We start from the raw sequence: 19,700 nt of genomic DNA, 5'->3' as shown, positions 1-19,700 counted from the left end.
CTTTCTCTATCATACATCCTGTGATTTGGGTTCAGTGTGTTGCTCAAGACAACTTTGTACTGGGAATTGAGAGAGACTGGAATCAATGGGCCGACCTTCTAGTTATTAGATAACCTCCAGGTGTCATTCTAGTTTCTGATTTTATTAGTTGTTCATTTTTGGGGCATGCAAGCGTTAGTTAACTGCAGAGCACACGTAATGGATATACTGTGTGTGAGAGCTAGGTGAAACTCAGAGGAATGATATTACTGTGTACATAGCTCTCTCTATATGAGTGGAAATGTTAGTGTATGTTGGTGTGCTTCCTGTGCTGGCAGTGTGTGTGGTTGTGTGTGTGTGGTTGTGTGTGTGTGTGTGTGTGTCCCTTTGTGACATCCACCCTGTGCCAGTTGGGGTTTCCAGCTTCACAGCGAGCCGACAGGACGGACTAAAGAGCCCGTAACAGTCCCAGCACGATCTTTCCGTTCTCCAGACCCACCTCTCCTTTGGTCCTGCACTCCGAGTGAGGGATTATGCTTATTACCGTTCACTTGAAAGCACCCCTAGTGACTTGATGCTTTTCCTAGCCACAGTTCAATCACTTCAACCGTTGGGATACAGAACAAAAACGCCCCGATGTGGTTCTCTCTGCATTCATAATATGACTGGAAAATGTGTTCAATCTGTAGAGAAAGTCAAAAATAGTCGTTTTCATGGTGTGAACATGATAGTGTTTTCTTTAAAAGGAGTCACGTATTGTGTTTTGGTTGCAGTCGACTCTTCGCTGGATGTATTTTGAAAAGGTTGTGCAGCGATATGCCAAGTTGAGCCGAGCACTGAGCAGCCAGCACTATTGTGTCAGAGCCACTCAGGATTCTTGGGGTGTTGCTTTTTCTCAGCTTTGACTCTACAACTCACAAACCCTGGATGGTAGACCCAGTTTTTGCTTAAAAAGTAATTCCATTGTACAGTGAACTGGACAAAGTGTACCCCTCCTTCCTCTGTTCATTAAATAATCTTCTTATACTTTCACTTTATGCACGAAACGGTTGAGGAGAGGACTCAACAGCAACAGAATTGTAATTATTTACCCTAAAAGTCCTGTTTGCACTGTTTGGAATTCGCTCGTCCATCCAGACTGTCCAAGAAGACGCAGTGTTAGTGGGAGTGTTGGGCCGTGGGACACGCATGTTCCTGGCTCTGTGTGTGTTTTCAGCCTGCTCTGCGTCATCTCTGCTCTCCTCTGTTTATGCAGAGGCTCTGTGGATCTGGAGAGGGACGGTCGGATGTCCAGGCCCCCCCCCTGTCACTTGATATCTGTGGAAAATACATCAGATGATTGGACGGGTCCACTTCCTCTGTGTTCATTAAGGCTCCAGCCAAAGAGCGATGATGCGTTCACCAACGACGCCATGTTCAACCTGGTTGTTGACACCAAATGAAGGGCCTGGCTCCAACGCCACATTTATCTATTCCCATATACAAGCCAATGTGATAACTGTGACACCTGAGAGTGTGTTTTGGAAGAACGCTCTCTAGGCTGGTGAACTTGAGCAATGTGAGAGAGAGAGAGAGAGAGAGAGAGAGAGACAGGGAAGGGCAAAGGAGAGAGGGACAGAGAGGTGGAGGAAGGGAAGTGGTCGGGGTTGAAGAGATAGAGAGCAGGGGCCCACATGGAGTGACACAGAGCACCGTCTGTGTTTCCTCGGTGGACCAGAGAAGATGCAGTGTAAATGAAGCGTGCTGCACCATGGCAGCTTCTGCTTTATCTTTGTGTGCGTGTGTGTGTGTGTGTGTGTGTGTGTGTGTGTTTGTGTGAAAGGATACTGACAGAGGCCTCTTTGAGAACTAAGAGGGGTTTGTTCTTCCTCTTTTCTCTCCTGGTCAGAATAAGTTGTGCCATCCGATGAGCCGTCTGTTAAGATAATAGGAGGATATGAATAAATACAAATGCATCCACTTGAGTAGTAGACACACAACTTGCCACAAACACATATGGCTGTGTGTATGGCTGTGTGTATTTTCCAGAGCGCATGTTGGAACCTTGCCCTGATTTATATTAGCTTCATCTTGAATGAAATGAAAACCCTTCAGTGAGGTTGTTTCTCTTTAGAGAGGTCAGGGCTAGCTGCTCGATGTGCGTCTCTGACCCACAGGACAAGAGCCTCCCCTTGTGTTCAGGACGCATACTACACTCACTGAGCACTTTGACCCTGGCATGATTGTTGAACATCTATTATTTATTTAGGAAACTGCTGAGCTCCAGGGATTTTCACCCCAAAGCGTATCGCATCATCACGAATCAGGACAAAAACTGAGAAGCAGAGTATTATTAAGGTGTTCCTAATAAAGTGCTCCGTTAGTGTACAAGAGCATTTCACATGTTTGTAAAACCCACAGTATTTTTCAACTAAAGCGTCTGTAAAAGGTTTAATTGTTGAGATATGACTTCGGAACAGTAGCACTGTCGATGAAGATGTGTTATCGTGTGCGTTCTGTTTATAGTTTATCAACTTTTTTAACTATTTGACTGATTTCCATGACATTGTGTACAGGGGTGGACAATGAGAAAAAAAGGAAACATATATACAATGATTTCGATCAGGGGGTTGAATTATAATTTTTTCACTTTCTTTAACATTGCAGGATTTGGCACATTTTTCAACATCTTTCTTGATTCTTCTGGGATTAATTCATGGATCTTGATTTTAATTTCAAGCATAGGGGACTGATATTCACGAGGGTGTGGAATGTGGTGTACATCCAAGTTAAAATCCAGATCTAGTGACGTTGATTTCATGAGCCGACTGTATCAGAGCAATGTGCTCTACTCAGTTCCATTGTTCGACTGGTTGGACGAGTCAGGTGTAGCCACAGAAATTGAGGAAATTACTTGGATGACGGGTTCGGGACTTTCCTTCAGAAAGGGAAATGTGTAGGATGTTATATTTAATCATGCCACTATATGTACAGGTGTATTTGGAGGTATGTGACTGCAATAACCAATTAAATCTAAACTACAGGTTTTCTATACTGTATATTGATAGAATATAAATGAAGAAAACATCTATTGACACCAAATCCCATGATACATTGCAACAGTTGTCAGATGACAGCTTCTTCCTGGTTTCACTCTTCACAGGGAACTTCCAGCCATAACTTTCCAACCCCCAACCCACACACACACTTCTTTCCGAGTTCTTCGACAAAATGACTCTTTTCTGGACGTTGCAGGCTGCTCTAATCATCCCACTCTGTGCCAGCGCAGTAGGTAAGTGATAGATCACTGGGAGAATGTCGAAAGTATGACTTTCTTAATGATTTATCGTATTTTCTGATGTCTCACAGATGTTGCACTCATACCTGTATTGTGCTCGGAAATTCAAAAACAAGATGGTTACAAGTTCCCATATGATCGTCCGGCTGGAGCTGACGTGTCCATTCTTCAAGGAAAGGTACTTAGATTTAAATCATGCAGTTATTTGTTATACAAATGCTGGCAAGGGCTTCATTTCATTCAGCGTGGGTGAGGATGACGTAACCAGGAAATAGAAAGTTCCGTGTTGTTTTAAAGCTGATGTGGGTCAAAGTTTTTCTTTTTCTTACTTCCCAACAGACTACGATTGCTTCTTGGGAAAATGGAGAAAAACCTAAGCTTTTGGATGAAGTTATCCAGCTGGACAACAACTCAGTTATTACAAGGACATGCAGGGATTTCTTGATAAAAGTCACCATAGATGATGTGAGTTTCCTCTCTATGTGCGGTAAATGTGAACATATGAATGTGAAATCATTTAAAAAAAAGTCAGATTTAACTCTTGTGTTATATGTTACTAAATCAACGTGTACTTCTTTCGCTTTTGTTTTCAAGGATCAGGGTGTGAGAGAGTACTGGTTGAACTTTACCACTACTGGTAAGAAATCAGATGTCGTATAGAAGTATAACTTTACTTTACTGTTGATTTACTCTGATCTTACACCACCGATTATATATGACTACATACATATACTTATATATCATATATGCACAATATGTATAAGTATCTCACCCCCTAAACAGAGATTACTACGGAACCTGTTCTTCCAACACCAGGGAGCCAAGTCAATAACACGGAATTTTCTCAGGGTAAGTATTCCAGTGCTTCAAAATATTTTCTGTTGTTGACTTTAAAACTACTGGTAAGCAATGAAATGTCGTATAAAAGTGTATTGTTCTTTTAATACTGATTTACCGTGATCTTACTACACTTATCATATCCATATATGACTACATACATATATTTATATATCATATATGCATAATATTAAAAAGTATCTCACCCTTAAACAGCGAATACTGCGGAACCTGTTCCTCTAACAACAGGGAGCCTGACTGCTATCAGTGTGGGGATTACCGGCAAGTATTCCACTGCATCACAAGTTTTCTGTTTTCCACTTTGCTGTAAATACCTCAAATGAATATTTGATGATTTTATTTTGTTGGTCTTCCCCACAGTTGGAGCGATTGTGTTCTCTGTAATCATTGGGGTCTCTTTATACCTCTGTTTGTCTAAGAGAAAGAAACAGAGGTAAGTTTTGTTTCACTCTGTAAAAAAATAAATAATCAACTGTTTATGTCATTTAAACATTTACTAACCAAGTGTCTTGCCTGGTGTCACTAATGTTTGTATTTTTCAGCTTCCTATGGCTTTGCAATGCTCTCAAAAAGCGGTTCTCCACGGAGGCAGAGAGTTCAGAGCCAGGAGAAACTAGGTCAGAGTTACTCTTCACATACTTTTCAAATGCATCTGTACTTTTGAGCTAACACAGGCACTTCAGTTACAATGAGTTAAATCCTCCTCAGTGCACATCCAGTCATGTGATCAGTGGTAAAACTATTCTTCCTGCAACTGAGGTTGAGCTGCTGTGTGGTAACAGTTAACTTTCTCTTTTACTGACTGTTACTGTATGTGTGACTGTTCCTCTCAGACACCTTTCAGAAGGGCAAGACACCTCAGCTACTGGGAATCAACCAAATGGTATAAGGTAAGCCATCATTCAGAAACTACTGTCGGAACAGTCTGGGATGTTGAACTTGCCACTGAAAATCTCCTGAACTTTAACCTCTTTTCTTTGTGACTGGAGCCTGGAGGAAGTCGTTGCCACTTATCCATCTGGCTGTGGGGAAAATGGGGGGGCGAAAGACAACCCTCATGGATCTGTGCATGATATCAGGTTAGGTGGTCTTTATAACAACTTGAGTGGAACTCAGTGGAGCACATTCCTCCGCCAAGAATCAACAAACTGACCACTTGAACCGATATCAGTTCTCTAAATCGGCCTGATTGTTTTTGTCATTGAGATCCATGAATGTTTTACTGAGAAACATTAAAAAAAATAATGTTGAATCCCGTTTTATATAGCAATGTTAAAGAAAGTGATACAAACTAATGGATCTGTAGCAAAAGTATTATTGTAAAAGTAAGAATCGTGATAGTCGGTTCAGCTGTTTTCCTATAATCTTGCGTGAAAACATAACCTCCTTGGCGGGGGTAGTGATGCCCATATCCACATTGACCTCTTGTTTCTCAAAACCCTAAAAAAAGGAAATCTAGAGTGTAATCTGCTAAAAGCTGTTTGTCTCCTTAGTGTTCGTCCTCGCTGTGACGCTGCCAACATAATGGCAAAGGAGGATTTCCAGCCGACTGCAAAGTGAGAATGAGAGCGGTTCCACTTTCTCTTGAGACTTTAGCCTTTTTTGTTTGGACAATTAAGCTGAAATGTCCCTTTAACTAGACAGATGGCTCATGAGATTTGGTTCCATTCTTAACTGGTATTTGTTTTTTTCAGTGGACACCTAAACAACCCTGACGTCAACGGAGCCTCTCGTCATGGAGACATGAACAGGTGATTTTTCGGGCATCTAAGTTTATTTATCATCAATTCTCAGTATGACTTAGTAACGACTATTGTTTTTATGACAGTGTCAGGAACCTGAGAGATGATCCAGGCGGGAGCAGTGGAGATGAGAGGTAAGATCTGTGGTTAACATTTTGACATATACTTTCCTGCAACAAGGTGAAGGAATTTTGGGAATTCTTCAATTTTCTCATAAAATATATGGGACTTGTTAGCGAATCGAGAACATGTCTATTTGAAAATGTGCTTGTGCATATTGGATATTTCTTACTAATGATCAAATGTAATTATTTTACAGCAACACCACATGTTGTGTCAGGTGTGTTGATAAAGAGATAGCATGAAAGGAAGAAGAAAACTAGGAAAAGGAGAAACTATGGATATGCAGGGATGAAAATAAGCAGCACCTATTTATATTCATAGCTAATTAGGGACAAAATAAACATAGAGAAAGTGATTTAATAAAAAAAAAGCATGCCGTACAACTTATAATAATAAAACAAAAACACAACTAATCCAGTGAAAGTTGATATTATGAAAACTTGTTTTTTTCTCCATCTTGTTGTGATGACACTCATCTAAATTTGAAGTTGATCTGATGAAAGCCCTGGGACAAGTACGTCAAAGTAAAAATGTGGAATATGGCCAAAATGGCCACTAAATCCAAAATGGCCACTAATTCCAAAATGGCGGGCATCCTGTTGCGTTTTTCATAATGCTCCTTGAGACTTTTTTGTGCGTCTGAACATTATACACCTGTGTATCAATTTTTCGTGAAGATCGGTCAAAGGGAAACCTAGGGGCAGCTTTCCAGGGGGCGCTGTTGAGCCATTTTGCCACGCCCATTTCAAATTACTCCAGTATAGTAAAATATACGTAGGTCTTGAATTTCCTGCAAAGTTTCATAACTTTTTGAGCATGTCTAGACCCTAAAAAACTCCCCCAAAGGGAAATAATAATAAGAAAAATCCTTACAGTTTCAACCATTCGGTGCTCGGGCCCTAACTAGGAAAAGGAGAAACTATGGATATGCAGGGATGAAAATAAGCAGCACCTATTTATATTCATAACTAATTAGGTGAAAAATAAACATAGAGAAAGTGATTTAATTTTAAAAAAGCATGCCGTACAACTAATAATAATAAAACAAAAACACAGCTAATCCAGTGACAGGAAGGTGACATGGCCATGAATTCTTCTTCAGGATCAGGGAAATGCAGAGTGGACTGAGTCCCTCTGTCCTCTACAGGTCCCAGAGACAAATCTGTTATTTACGATTTCCATTCCCCCTCGTAGCTTGCTTTGCTTCGTGTGTCGCTGCTGTCAGAGGTGACTTCATGAATCATCCCCCCCACCCTAAAAGCGGATTGACCGGTCTGGACGTCAGAACTTGCCTGACGTCTGCTTGGAGAGAGAGAATAGAGCAGCTCTTATTGTGCAGAAGTTCATGTCTCTATTCCCTGTTGTTTCCGTCTCTAGAGAGGATTCTGACACAGAAGCTGAAGCCGAACCTCTGGTGAACAAGGGCGGCCAGAACCGAGACCATGTCGGCAGGTGCTCTGCTACACCTGTGAGTAGATGGATTTCTATAAATGTTTTATTATCTGTATAACTAGTTTTCTACTAAATGCAGTTTTTGTGTTGTTTTATTATAAAATGTATTTTTGGTGTCCTGCAGGAACCTGACGTGGAGTCAAAGACCGGAGTGAAGAACTTTGGAAATTATTGATAGATACGACAACAACAGCTACTGGTTTATCAGTAGTAGTTATAATAATAATAATAATATTGATAATAATAATTATATCATATATACTATAGAAGTTTTCTTACTTGATCCTTTTGGGTGCATTTTCTGACATTTCCTTTCAGATGAGCCTGACATGCGCAGTGTTTCGTCATTATTCAGTTCATCATTCTGATCACAGAAAACTTTGACAATCCTGATGGAAAACTGTGTCTAAATTACTCTCAGTTGTACATTGAGGCACAGTATGACCTACAGCACAACACCGTATGGCAATAGTAAATTTAATGATAATAAAAGCTTAATAGTCAGTTTAATAAACACTTGATGAAAGGGTGGGTGGACCACGTCAGAAAATGTACTCAAAACACACCTGTGAGATTACTTCATTCATTCTTATTGCATGAAGTGCAATATAAATAACTATTGTATGACGTGTTATATATTGTATAAGGTGTTTCAAACATTATACAATGCGGTGGAGGGGTTATAAAATCCAATAGGTTTTATTTTGGGACCTTTTGAAGGTCTTTATAATCCTACAGATCTCCCTAAAATCCTTTAGGATTATGTGAGGATGTTAACATGTCAAGTCAGTACTTGGTGTGATCTAGCTAAAGGAGAGTCTTCTTTTACTCCTTTTATACAGTTTGTTTTGGTTTTAGTTTTTTGTTTTTATCAGCTCAATGAAATCAAATAATAATATTATAATGTTGTTTTCTGGTGTTTGATTGGTTCTTTAACCTGATTTGCTTTTTAAATTTTGCTTAGTATAAGGTTTTTTTCTGTATTAGTTACCATGCTTGTATTTGTGATTAGACATTAGCTTATGATTCTGTATTTTACTCTTATTTCCTATGTAATCGATAGCATTAATTTAGCCTTTTAATTGATCTGTTTTATTATGTAATAATGGCATTATATGTAATAAAAATAGAGTATTATTAAGGTGTTACTAATAAAGTGCTCAGTTAGTGTACAAGAGCATTTCACATGTTTGTAAAACCCACAGTATTAATAAAGCGTCTGTAAAAGGTTTAATTGTTGAGATATGACTTCATCACTTCGGAACAGTACCACTGTCGATGAAGACGTGTTATCGTGTGCGTTCTGTTTACAGTTTATCAACTTTTTTAACTATTTGACTGATTTCCATGACATTGTGTATACTGGTGGACAATGAGAAAAAAAAGGAAACATATATAAAATGTTGTGATGATTTGGAACAGGGGGTTGAATTATGATTTTTTTCACTTTCTTTAACATTGCAGGATTTGGCACATTTTTCAACATCTTTCTTGATTCTTCTGGGATTAATTCATGGATCTTGATTTTAATTTCAAGCATAGGGGACTGATATTCACGAGGGTGTGGAATGTGGTGTACATCCAAGTTAAAATCCAGATCTAGTGACGTTGATTTCATGAGCCGACTGTATCAGAGCAATGAGCTCTACTCAGTTCCATTGTTTGACTGGTTGGACGAGTCAGGTGTAGCCACAGAAATGAGGAAATAACTTGGATGCGGGTTTGGGACTTTCCTTCAGAAAGGGAAATGTGTATAATGTGTAGGATGTGGAGGTATGTGGAGGAATGTGACTGCAATAAAATATAAAAACTGCACTACAAGGTTTCTATACAGTATATTTATAGAATGTAAATAAAGAAAACATCTATTGACACTAAATCACGTGACGCATTGCGACACTGAGTCCTCACTTCCTGCTTTCTCACTTTCTGGTGTTTAGCTTCCGGCCACGTCCCCACACAGTTCTTTCGAACTAGTTGTCTGTCAAAATGTCTCTTTTCTGGACGTTGCAGGCTGCTCTAATAATCCGACTCTTTGCCAGCGAAGTAGGTAAGTGATAGAGCACTGGGAGGATGTCGAAATGTTGACTTTCTTAAATATATATCGTATTTTCTGATGTCTCACAGGTGTTACACACATACATGTATTCTGCTGGGAAATTCGAACACAAGATGGTTACAAGTTCAAATACGATTGTCTGGCTGGAGATGAAATTAACGTTCATCATGGAAAGGTACTTAGATTTAAATCATGCAATGAATTGTTAAACAAATGCTGGCAAGGGTTTCATTTCATTCGAGGAGGAGGAAATAACAGGGAAACAGAAAGTTTGACACACGGTTGAAAGAAAAGTTTAGCGTTTTTTTGTGGCTGATATGGGTCAAAGCTTTTCTTTTTCTTACTTCCCAACAGACTGTGATTGGTAAATGCGAAAAGGGAATCCTAACTTGGAATTCTTCTGATGTTATCCGGATGGACAACGCTTCAGTTATTACAACGGAATGCAGAGATATCTGGATACTATACCTCAGAGTTAATCAAGTGAGTTTCCCCTCTATGTGTTTATGTTCTATGTGAATTAATTCAACAAAAGTCAGATTTAACTCGTCGCGAATGTGGAATATGTTGCTCAATCTATGTGTACTTTCGCTTTTGTTTTCAAGGATCAGACTGTGGGAGAGCACACGGTGTACTTTACCACTACTGGTAAGCAATGAGATGTCGTAGAGAAGTATAACTTTACTTTACTATTGATTTACTCTGATCTTACACCACCAATTATATATGACTACATATTTATATTTCTATATTATATATGCACAATATGTACAAGTATCTCACCCCCTAAACAGAGATTACTACGAAACCTGTTCTTCCAACAACAGGCAACCCTGTAACTGTTCAGAGTAAGTATTCCAGTGCTTCAAAACATTTTCTGTTGTTGACTTTAAAACTACTGGTAAGCAATGAGATGTCGTATATGATTGTAACTTTCTTTTAATACTGATTTGCCCTGATCTTACACCACTATTTATATATCATATATGCATAATATTTAAAAGTATCTCACCCTTAAACAGCTAATTCTACGGAACCTGTTCTTCCAACACCAGGGAGCCAGACTGCTAACCCTGGGTGGATTACCTGCAAGTATTCCAGTGCATCACAAGTTTTCTGTTTTCCACTTTGCTGTAAATATCTCAAATGTATATTTGATTATTTTATTTTGTTGGGCTTCCCCACAGTTGGAGCTTTGATTGGGTTATCTGTAATCATTGGGGTCTCTTTTTACCTCTGTTTGTCTTGGAGAAAGAAAAGGTAAGTTTTGTTTCACTCTGTAAAAATATAAATAATCAACTGTTTATGTCATTTAAACATTTACTAACAAAGTGTCTTGCCTGGTGTCACAAATGTTTGTATTTTTCAGCTTCCTATGGCTTTGCAATGCTCTCAAAAAGCGGTTCTCCACAGAGGCAGAGAGTTCAGAGCCAGGAGAAAATAGGTCAGAGTTACTCTTCACATACATTTCAACTGCACCTGTACTTTTGAGCTAACACAGGCACTTCAGTTACAATGAGTTAAATCCTCCTCAGTGCACATCCAGTCATGTGATCAGTGGTAAAACTATTCTTCCTGCAACTGAGGTTGAGCTGCTGTGTGGTAACAGTTAACTTTCTCTTTTACTGACTGTTACTGTATGTGTGACTGTTCCTCTCAGACACCTTTCAGAAGGGCAAGACACCTCAGCTACTGGGAATCAACCAAATGGTATAAGGTAAGCCATCATTCAGAAACTACTGTCGGAACAGTCTGGGATGTTGAACTTGCCACTGAAAATCTCCTGAACTTTAACCTCTTTTCTTTGTGACTGGAGCCTGGAGGAAGTCGTTGCCACTTATCCATCTGGCTGTGGGGAAAATGGGGGGGCGCGAGACAGCCCTCATGGATCTGTGCATGATGTCAGGTTAGGTGGTCTTTATAACAACTTGAGTGGAACTCGGTGGAGCACATTCCTCCGCCAAGAATCAACAAACTGACCACTTGAACCGATATCAGTTCTCTAAATCGGCCTGATTGTTTTTGTCATTGAGATCCATGAATGTTTTACTGAGAAACATTAAAAAAAATAATGTTGAATCCCGTTTTAAATAGCAATGTTAAAGAAAGTGATACAAACTAATGGATCTGTAGCAAAAGTATTATTGTAAAAGTAAGAATCGTGATAGTCGGTTCAGCTGTTTTCCTATAATCTTGCGTGAAAACATAACCTCCTTGGCGGGGGTAGTGATGCTCATATCCACATTGACCTCTTGTTTCTCAAAACCCTAAAAATATGAATTCTAGAGTGTAATCTGCTAAAAGCTGTTTGTCTCCTTAGTGTTCGTCCTCGCTGTGACGCTGCCAACATTATGGCAAAGGAGGAATTCCAGCCGACTGCAAAGTGAGAATGAGAGCGGTTCCACTTTCTCTTGAGACTTTAGCCTTTTTTGTTTGGACAATTAAGCTGAAATGTCCCTTTAACTAGACAGATGGCTCATGAGATTTGGTTCCATTCTTAACTGGTATTTGTTTTTTTCAGTGGACACCTAAACAACCCTGACGTCAACGGAGCCTCTCATCATGGAGACATGAACAGGTGATTTTTCGGGCATCTCAGTTTGTTTATCATCAATTCTCAGTATGACTTTGTAACGACTATTGTTTTTATGACAGTGTCAGGAACCTGAGAGATGATCCAGGCGGGAGCGATGGAGATGTGAGGTAAGATCTGTGGTTAACATTTTGACGTATACTTTCCTGCAACAAGGTGAACGAATTTTGGGAATTCTTCAATTTTCTCATAAAATATATGGGACTTGTTAGCGAATCGAGAACATGTCTATTTGAAAATGTGCTTGTGCATATTGGATATTTCTTACTTATGATCAAATGTAATTATTTTACAGCAACACCACATGTTGTGTCAGGTGTGTTGATAAAGAGATAGCATGAAAGGAAGAAGAAAACTAGGAAAAGGAGAAACTATGGATATGCAGGGATGAAAATAAGCAGCACCTATTTATATTCATAGCTAATTAGGGACAAAATAAACATAGAGAAAGTGATTTAATAAAAAAAAAGCATGCCGTACAACTTATAATAATAAAACAAAAACACAACTAATCCAGTGAAAGTTGATATTATGAAAACTTGTTTTTTTCTCCATCTTGTTGTGATGACACTCATCTAAATTTGAAGTTGATCTGATGAAAGCCCTGGGACAAGTACGTCAAAGTAAAAATGTGGAATATGGCCAAAATGGCCACTAAATCCAAAATGGCCACTAATTCCAAAATGGCGGGCATCCTGTTGCGTTTTTCATAATGCTCCTTGAGACTTTTTTGTGCGTCTGAACATTATACACCTGTGTATCAATTTTTCGTGAAGATCGGTCAAAGGGAAACCTAGGGGCAGCTTTCCAGGGGGCGCTGTTGAGCCATTTTGCCACGCCCATTTCAAATTACTCCAGTATAGTAAAATATACGTAGGTCTTGAATTTCCTGCAAAGTTTCATAACTTTTTGAGCATGTCTAGACCCTAAAAAACTCCCCCAAAGGGAAATAATAATAAGAAAAATCCTTACAGTTTCAACCATTCGGTGCTCGGGCCCTAACTAGGAAAAGGAGAAACTATGGATATGCAGGGATGAAAATAAGCAGCACCTATTTATATTCATAACTAATTAGTGAAAAATAAACATAGAGAAAGTGATTTAATTTTTTTTTAAAAAGCATGCCGTACAACTTATAATAATAAAACAAAAACACAGCTAATCCAGTGACAGGAAGGTGAAGAACTCACACTCGTCCTTGAACTCATAATGGCCGTTAATTCTTCTCCAGGATCAGGGAAATGCAAAGTGGACTGAGTCACTCTTAACAGGCCCCAGAGACAAATCTGTTGTTTCCGGTTTCCATTCTCCCTCGTAGCTTGCTTTGCTTCGTGTGTTGCTGCTGTCAGAGGTGACTTCATGAATCATCCCCCCCTCCCTAAAAGCGGATTGACCGGTCTGGACGTCAGAACTTGCCTGACGTCTGCTTGGAGAGAGAGAATAGAGCAGCTCTTATTGTGCAGAAGTTCATGTCTCTATTCCCTGTTGTTTCCGTCTCTAGAGAGGATTCTGACACAGAAGCTGAAGCCGAACCTCTGGTGAACAAGGGCGGCCAGAACCAAGACCATGTCGGCAGGTGCTCTGCTACACCTGTGAGTAGATGGATTTCTATAAATGTTTTCTTATCTGTATAACTAGTTTTCTACTAAATGCAGTTTTTGTGTTGTTTTATTATAAAATGTATTTTTGGTGTCCTGCAGGAACCTGACGTGGAGTCAAAGACCGGAGTGAAGAACTTTGGAGATTATTGATAGATACGACAACAACAGCTACTGGTTTATCAGTAGTAGTTATAATAGTAATAATAATAATAATATTGATAATAATAATATATATTATATAGACTATAGAATATTTCTTACTTGATCCTTTTGGGTGCATTTTCTGACATTTCCTTTCAGATGAGCCTGACGTGCACAGTGTTGAGTCATTATTACATCAGTTCATCATTCTGATCACAGAAAACTTTGACAATCCTGATGGAAAACTGTGTCTAAATTACTTTCAGTTGAACATTGAGGCACAGGACGACCTACAGCACAACATCGTATGGCAATAGTAAATGTAATGATAATAAAAGCTTAATAGTCAGTTTAATAAACACTTGATGAAAGGGTGGGTGGACCACATCAGAAAATGTACTCAAAACACACCTGTGAGATTACTTCATTCATTCTTAGTGTATGAAGTGCAATATAAATAACTATTGTATGACGTGTTATATATTGTATAAGGTGTTTCAAACATTATACAATGCGGTGGAGGGGTTATAAAATCCAATAGGTTTTATTTTGGGACCTTTTGAAGGTCTTTAAGCTTTATAATCCTACAGATCTCCCTAAAATCCTTTGGGATTATGTGAGGATGTTAACATGTCAAGTCAGTACTTGGTGTGATCTAGCTAAAGGAGAATCTTCTTTTACTCCTTTTATACAGTTTGTTTTGGTTTTGTTTTTTTGTTTTTATCAGCTCAATGAAATCGAATAATAATATTATAATGTTGTTTTCTGGTGTTTGATTGGTTCTTTAACCTGATTTGCTTTTTAAATTTTGCTTAGTATAAGTTTTTTTTCTGTATTAGTTACCGTGCTTGTATTTGTGATTGGACATCTGATTATGATTCAATATTTTACTCTTATTTCCTATGTATACAATAGCATTGATTTAGCTTTTAAATGTATCTGTTTCATTATGTAATAACGGCATTATATGTAATAAAAATATGCCATTTTGTCATGAACTTTACACTGATCTTATGGCCCTTTTGTTTTACTTTGGTTTCTAAATTACTGAAGGCAAAGCAGCACTTGAAGTATCAGCTTTGAACCACATGGGGGCAGTGATTAGTCGTACAGTCCTACAACACTGAGCAACGTCATCACACCTACTTATGTTAAATAATCCAAATGCATAATTATTCCAGACTGCAAAAGCTTTCTCAATTGTACCAAAATTTGCAAAAACGCATATAGTTTCTTTACATTCTGTAGTTTCATAATCAAACCATGTGGCCAGAATTAAACATGCTTTGTAATAATTCACGACTCAGTGTATATATTAAATATTATATTATATGACTGCTGATTGACTATTGTGTGGTTCTTTTGTGTAATCAGCGTGTGTGTGTGTCTTGGTGCTGCTAAAGTGCTCTGATTTATTAATCCACCAATAAAAGAACAGTAGCTGCATTACACATCACTTGGTAATGTGAGTGTTGTGCACCGTACGTCGCAGTGCTTAAAGGATTTGTTGCCCCTGTGGCTTGATGTATGGCAGTAATTAAAGTATCACACAAGCACACGGAGGCTCAGGCTGAATTTAATACATCTCTCTTCTCCATCTCTGGGGATCTGCCGAGATTCGCCGTGCGTCTCCGTTTGTCAATGTCTGATTTCTATTTTTAAGCTTTCCCCAAATGTGCAGTGACCTTGAAAATGCCCCACTTCTACCTCTCCGATGGGCTGAGTGCCAGGAAGTGTATCAGGGGTCAGAGGCTTTGTTGCCCCTGTTTGCTATGTCAGTGTGTGAAAGTGTAACTGTGCCGGCGAGAGGAGGGTGATGGAACGGTCAAGGCTCAGCGCCTCCTCTCTCAGGGAGTTTCACTGAGGGGACACGAGTGGGCAGATGAACGGATGGGTAAGAGGGGGGGGGGAAATCACATGTCATCATGCATGTGCAGCGTACAGTATATGACATAAATAACACGGGTAAAAAGGTAGAGGCAAAGCTTCAGGGAAGCCTGCGATTACAACTGAATGCCCTCGGCTCAGATGCACATAATAATAATTAGATATCAGCTAATTGGTTTCCAATCACGATGCATTGTGGGCGGGATTAGCAGCAGTCGAGGAAACACAACTCGACGAGAGCCCACCAGCGATCCCACCACATCGGGGATAAGGAGGCTTAGAGGGAATCTACAATAACACAGACACTTAGGTGCGTTATCAATAACTAATCTGGAGCTGAACACAATCTTTACGCTCACTCTGGAGTGTACTAACGGTCAGCGACTGTTGTGCGTCGCTGCTTAACAGACAACTGCAACACAAACAGCGTTCCATTCCGAAGTCAGTAAGCTGCACTCACACTGCAGTTATTAAAAGATTACATCAGGGATCACACCACACCGTATGATTAATTAACCTTGACTGATGTTTTGTTGAGCTGAATCAAGTGCGCCCACGGCTCTGCATGTACATACACACACGTGTGAGACGGATGAGAGCATCGCTGACTCAGCGTTACTGTAGCGGAGCAAAGCCGTACTTCCTGATGATCGTAGTATAGGGCCGGTCTTCACATCCTCCCCGGTACACAAGGCTCTCATTAGTCCCTGTCGTGTATTCACTAGAGTTAATGATTTTAGCTTATAACTCTTTTATAACATGGTTATAACCCACGATGACATGTTATCATCTTCGGTGTGTGTTGATTCTCAAATTCTCACACTCGTTAAACACTATGGAAGGTATGCGTTAACCCTCTCCCCCAGAGAATACACTACAGGAACTAAACATGCCCTTATTTAGGCTGAAGCCCTGTTTAGTCCAGGCAAAGTAGCCCATTTTGGAGCCAAAAATAGAAGTAATTGTAAAATAATTTTTTTCAGCATAGATTATTTCTATGAGGTGTCCAGAACAACATACTAAAAGTCCTAAGAAATCCTAGTTGAGGAAATATGTTTAATTCTCATCAATGTGTGCCAATAAGGCCCGGCAACAATACACTCCAAAGGGGCTATTTTTTTCCTTTACTCCAATCAAAATAAAACTTTACACAATGAAAGTAACCATGAAACGTAACATTTTTTGTATTACAAGTTTCTTTAAAAATTAATTTATGTATGTATTTGTCATACATATGAATGGTGTTTCTGCCTATGCAAATTAGGACATATTCAATAAGTGTGGAGCTCATGTGCTTGTCAAATTCATTTCAAAAGAAACTTGTAATACAAAAAAAGTTACTTTTCATAAATACTTTTGCTATGTAAAGTTTTATTGTGGTAGGAGTAAAGGTAAAAATTAAGCCTATTTGGGTGTATTTTGGGCATATTCGATTAGTGTATAGCTCATTTGCATATTCAAATTCATTTTCAAAGAAACTTGTAATACAAAAAATGTTACATTTCATGGTTACTTTCTTTGTGTAAAGTTTCATTTTGATAGGAGTAAAGGAAAAAAATAACCCCATTGGGGTGTATTGTTGCCGGGCCTTATTGGCACATTGATGAGAATTCAACATATTTCCTCAACTAGGATTTCTTAGGACTTTTAGTATGTTGTTCTGGACACCTCATAGAAATGATCTATGCTGAAAAAAATTATTTTACAATTAGTCGGTCGTAAAACGCTACTTTGCCTGGACTAGTTGTGTGATATCATGTTATCTCTAGTTTTGGGGTCCCACCTCCCACCTATAAAACTTCTTGCCCTGCAGGGAGAAGACAGACTTCACCGTTTGGCTGGGTGATTTCTCCAAGTCTCTAGAGCTCGTCCTGACCTGTACTACTTTTGTGTAATAACCATCATTATACTTGTAAGTACTGGGTCCGCGTTCCTTTCCTTCATCATCAAGCTTCTACAACACAGCGACCTCCCGGCCGACCAGAATACACTTCATCGGTTTTCCAAACACTCAGAGTGGTGGGACACTGGGTTTTGCTTTCTACACCAGGGGCTTTCAACTGGTTTTGTCCCAGGGACCATTCTGACTAGAAAGTAATCAGCAGCCCACTAATGTGGCTATGCGTGTGTGTGTGTGTGTGTGTGTGTGTGTGTCTATGTGTGTGTGTGTGTGTGTGTGTGTGTGCGTGAGAAGGAAGTTTTAACATTTGGTTTTCCATGTTGGTTTTACTTCCAAACCTCAAACAAATCTAGATATATCTACTTAAAAACCTCAAACAAATCTAGAAAAATCTGTGTAAAAAAACAACAAAAACGGTTGATTTTCAGTGCTTAAGAATTGAAAACAAAATTAAAATGCAGTTTGTAGTTGTACTGCATCTCAGAACCATATGTACATCAATATATAACGTTCATGACTTAAATGTACAGACATGTAGCTGACATGTTGAGAGAACGTTAAAGTAACGGTGATCAATAACAATCAACATAAACTGGGTCTACAACTGAAGAGGGAAGATGACAAAGTAATGCAGAATATGTCACAAATGATAATCATACAATATAACACAAACAATTGAGGCCTACTTAAGTTTAACCTCATGATCACCAGCACCTTTATATTATTTTAGACATATTTTTCATATTTTAGATATTTTTCACAATATTCAAGAGTAATCTGGAAATGTGTTGAAATATCAAAGCGAATTTCGCGGACCCCCTGCAATGCCGTCGCGGACCACCAGGGGGAAACAGGGTTTGACAGAATCATCATCCCAGCCACCAGGTCACATCTGCATATGCATCCAGTGTGTGGTTCAAAGGGAGGCCTGGGGGTCCGGGCTGCAGACCCCCTGCTCCTCACAAACAGGTGAGCAACACAAAGCTGTGGGAACCTGAAGGACGGCGCCTGAATAAAACATCACCGCTGCTTTATAGTGGTTAGAAACGTCTTTTCATTTCCAGTTTTGCCTCATGAGGTATATTGAAGTATATGGAACAGCAAAACATTAATAATTTCTCTGTGCTTTTACCACGTCGGCACAAGCACACTCAAGAAATGAAGCACTGCACCGACTCCACGCCGGCTGAACCCCCTTCAAGATGTTCCCAGAGAATTCCTCAAGCAAGAGCGCTGCATATTTTCAATAGTTTTTTATTAATTAATGTGCTGATACAAGGTCGCTCTGACCTGCGATGATGCAAACACTCACAGAGAATCGTCCCCTTCGGCCCGGACAGCTGTCAAAGCAACGACCATGAGCAAAAGAAAAAGCAAATGATAAATCACCTAATTAACACCATTGCATAAATTAAACAGAAACATAATCAAGGGATGTTATCAACCTCAGTTTACACATGTCTCAGTGGTTCATGATAATTGATCCATTTCATAGAAAAAAAAATCACAGGCAGCTTAGTAAATGGTGCGAAATGTAGAACTCCACATGGCAGGAAGTCAGGGCTCATTGTTCCTCCACTACCCCCCCCCAATAATATAATCCCACCAATATGAGCATGTATCCAATAGTGGTGAGAAAAAATCGATTCTGTTCAGTATCGCGATATTTTGCACCCGCGATTATATCGATACTGTAGCACAAAGTATTGCAATATTTAAAATAAAATATTTTTTTTAATATTTATTTACAATTATACATGTATCAGCCCCTGGCTGGCAAAGCATGACGAGGAGAGTTTCAGAGTTTAAAAGATACCTAGTGTGTCTGCAGAAAGGATGTTCTCCACTGCAGGAGATATAGTAACGTTCCAGAGGAACTTTAACATCTGAGCAGGTTGACCAACTCCTTTTTCTGAACAAAAATGCCAATATTCCCAAATGAATTTAACATTTTGGGTCATGACCTTGCAGGTCTCAATTTGATTGAAGCTCTAGGTTCCTCTTATTTATATGATTGAGCTCAGTGTTCATGTGAGAGGTCTCCTATTCAGAAAATAATTACAAAGGTCCTGTGTCCTGAATGTTCAA

The 19,700-nt window shown here is 39.2% G+C and overlaps 1 protein-coding gene across 1 annotated transcript; it reads left to right on the top strand.

Moving 5' to 3' along the window:
- The first annotated feature begins 3,472 nt into the window (after nucleotides 1-3,472).
- On the top strand, nucleotides 3,473-15,120 carry LOC133023741 (uncharacterized). The gene is made up of 14 exons (XM_061090802.1): nucleotides 3,473-3,505; nucleotides 3,596-3,721; nucleotides 3,851-3,893; nucleotides 4,040-4,105; nucleotides 4,310-4,375; nucleotides 4,475-4,547; nucleotides 4,657-4,731; nucleotides 4,948-5,004; nucleotides 5,104-5,193; nucleotides 11,811-11,873; nucleotides 12,012-12,068; nucleotides 12,146-12,193; nucleotides 13,585-13,675; nucleotides 13,784-15,120. Exons 1-14 carry the CDS (start codon nucleotides 3,473-3,475, stop codon nucleotides 13,832-13,834), a joined length of 939 nt encoding a protein of 312 aa, XP_060946785.1. The 3' UTR covers nucleotides 13,835-15,120.
- The last annotated feature ends 4,580 nt before the right edge of the window (nucleotides 15,121-19,700 follow it).

The sequence above is a fragment of the Limanda limanda genome, chromosome 17 (genome assembly GCF_963576545.1).
Source record: "Limanda limanda chromosome 17, fLimLim1.1, whole genome shotgun sequence".
Taxonomy (NCBI): Eukaryota; Metazoa; Chordata; class Actinopteri; order Pleuronectiformes; family Pleuronectidae; genus Limanda; species Limanda limanda.
The sequence above is the reverse complement of the archived record's forward strand: the minus strand, read 5'-3'. Positions and strand labels throughout refer to the sequence as shown.

Bases quoted from the DNA above. Each gene is read 5' to 3' on its own strand.
- LOC133023741 (XM_061090802.1), top strand. From the start codon at position 3,473: ATGCTGGCAAGGGCTTCATTTCATTCAGCGTGG. The intron at 3,894-4,039 runs GTAAGAAATCAG...CCCCCTAAACAG, and splicing joins GTTGAACTTTACCACTACTG to AGATTACTACGGAACCTGTT. The intron at 4,106-4,309 runs GTAAGTATTCCA...ACCCTTAAACAG, and splicing joins TAACACGGAATTTTCTCAGG to CGAATACTGCGGAACCTGTT.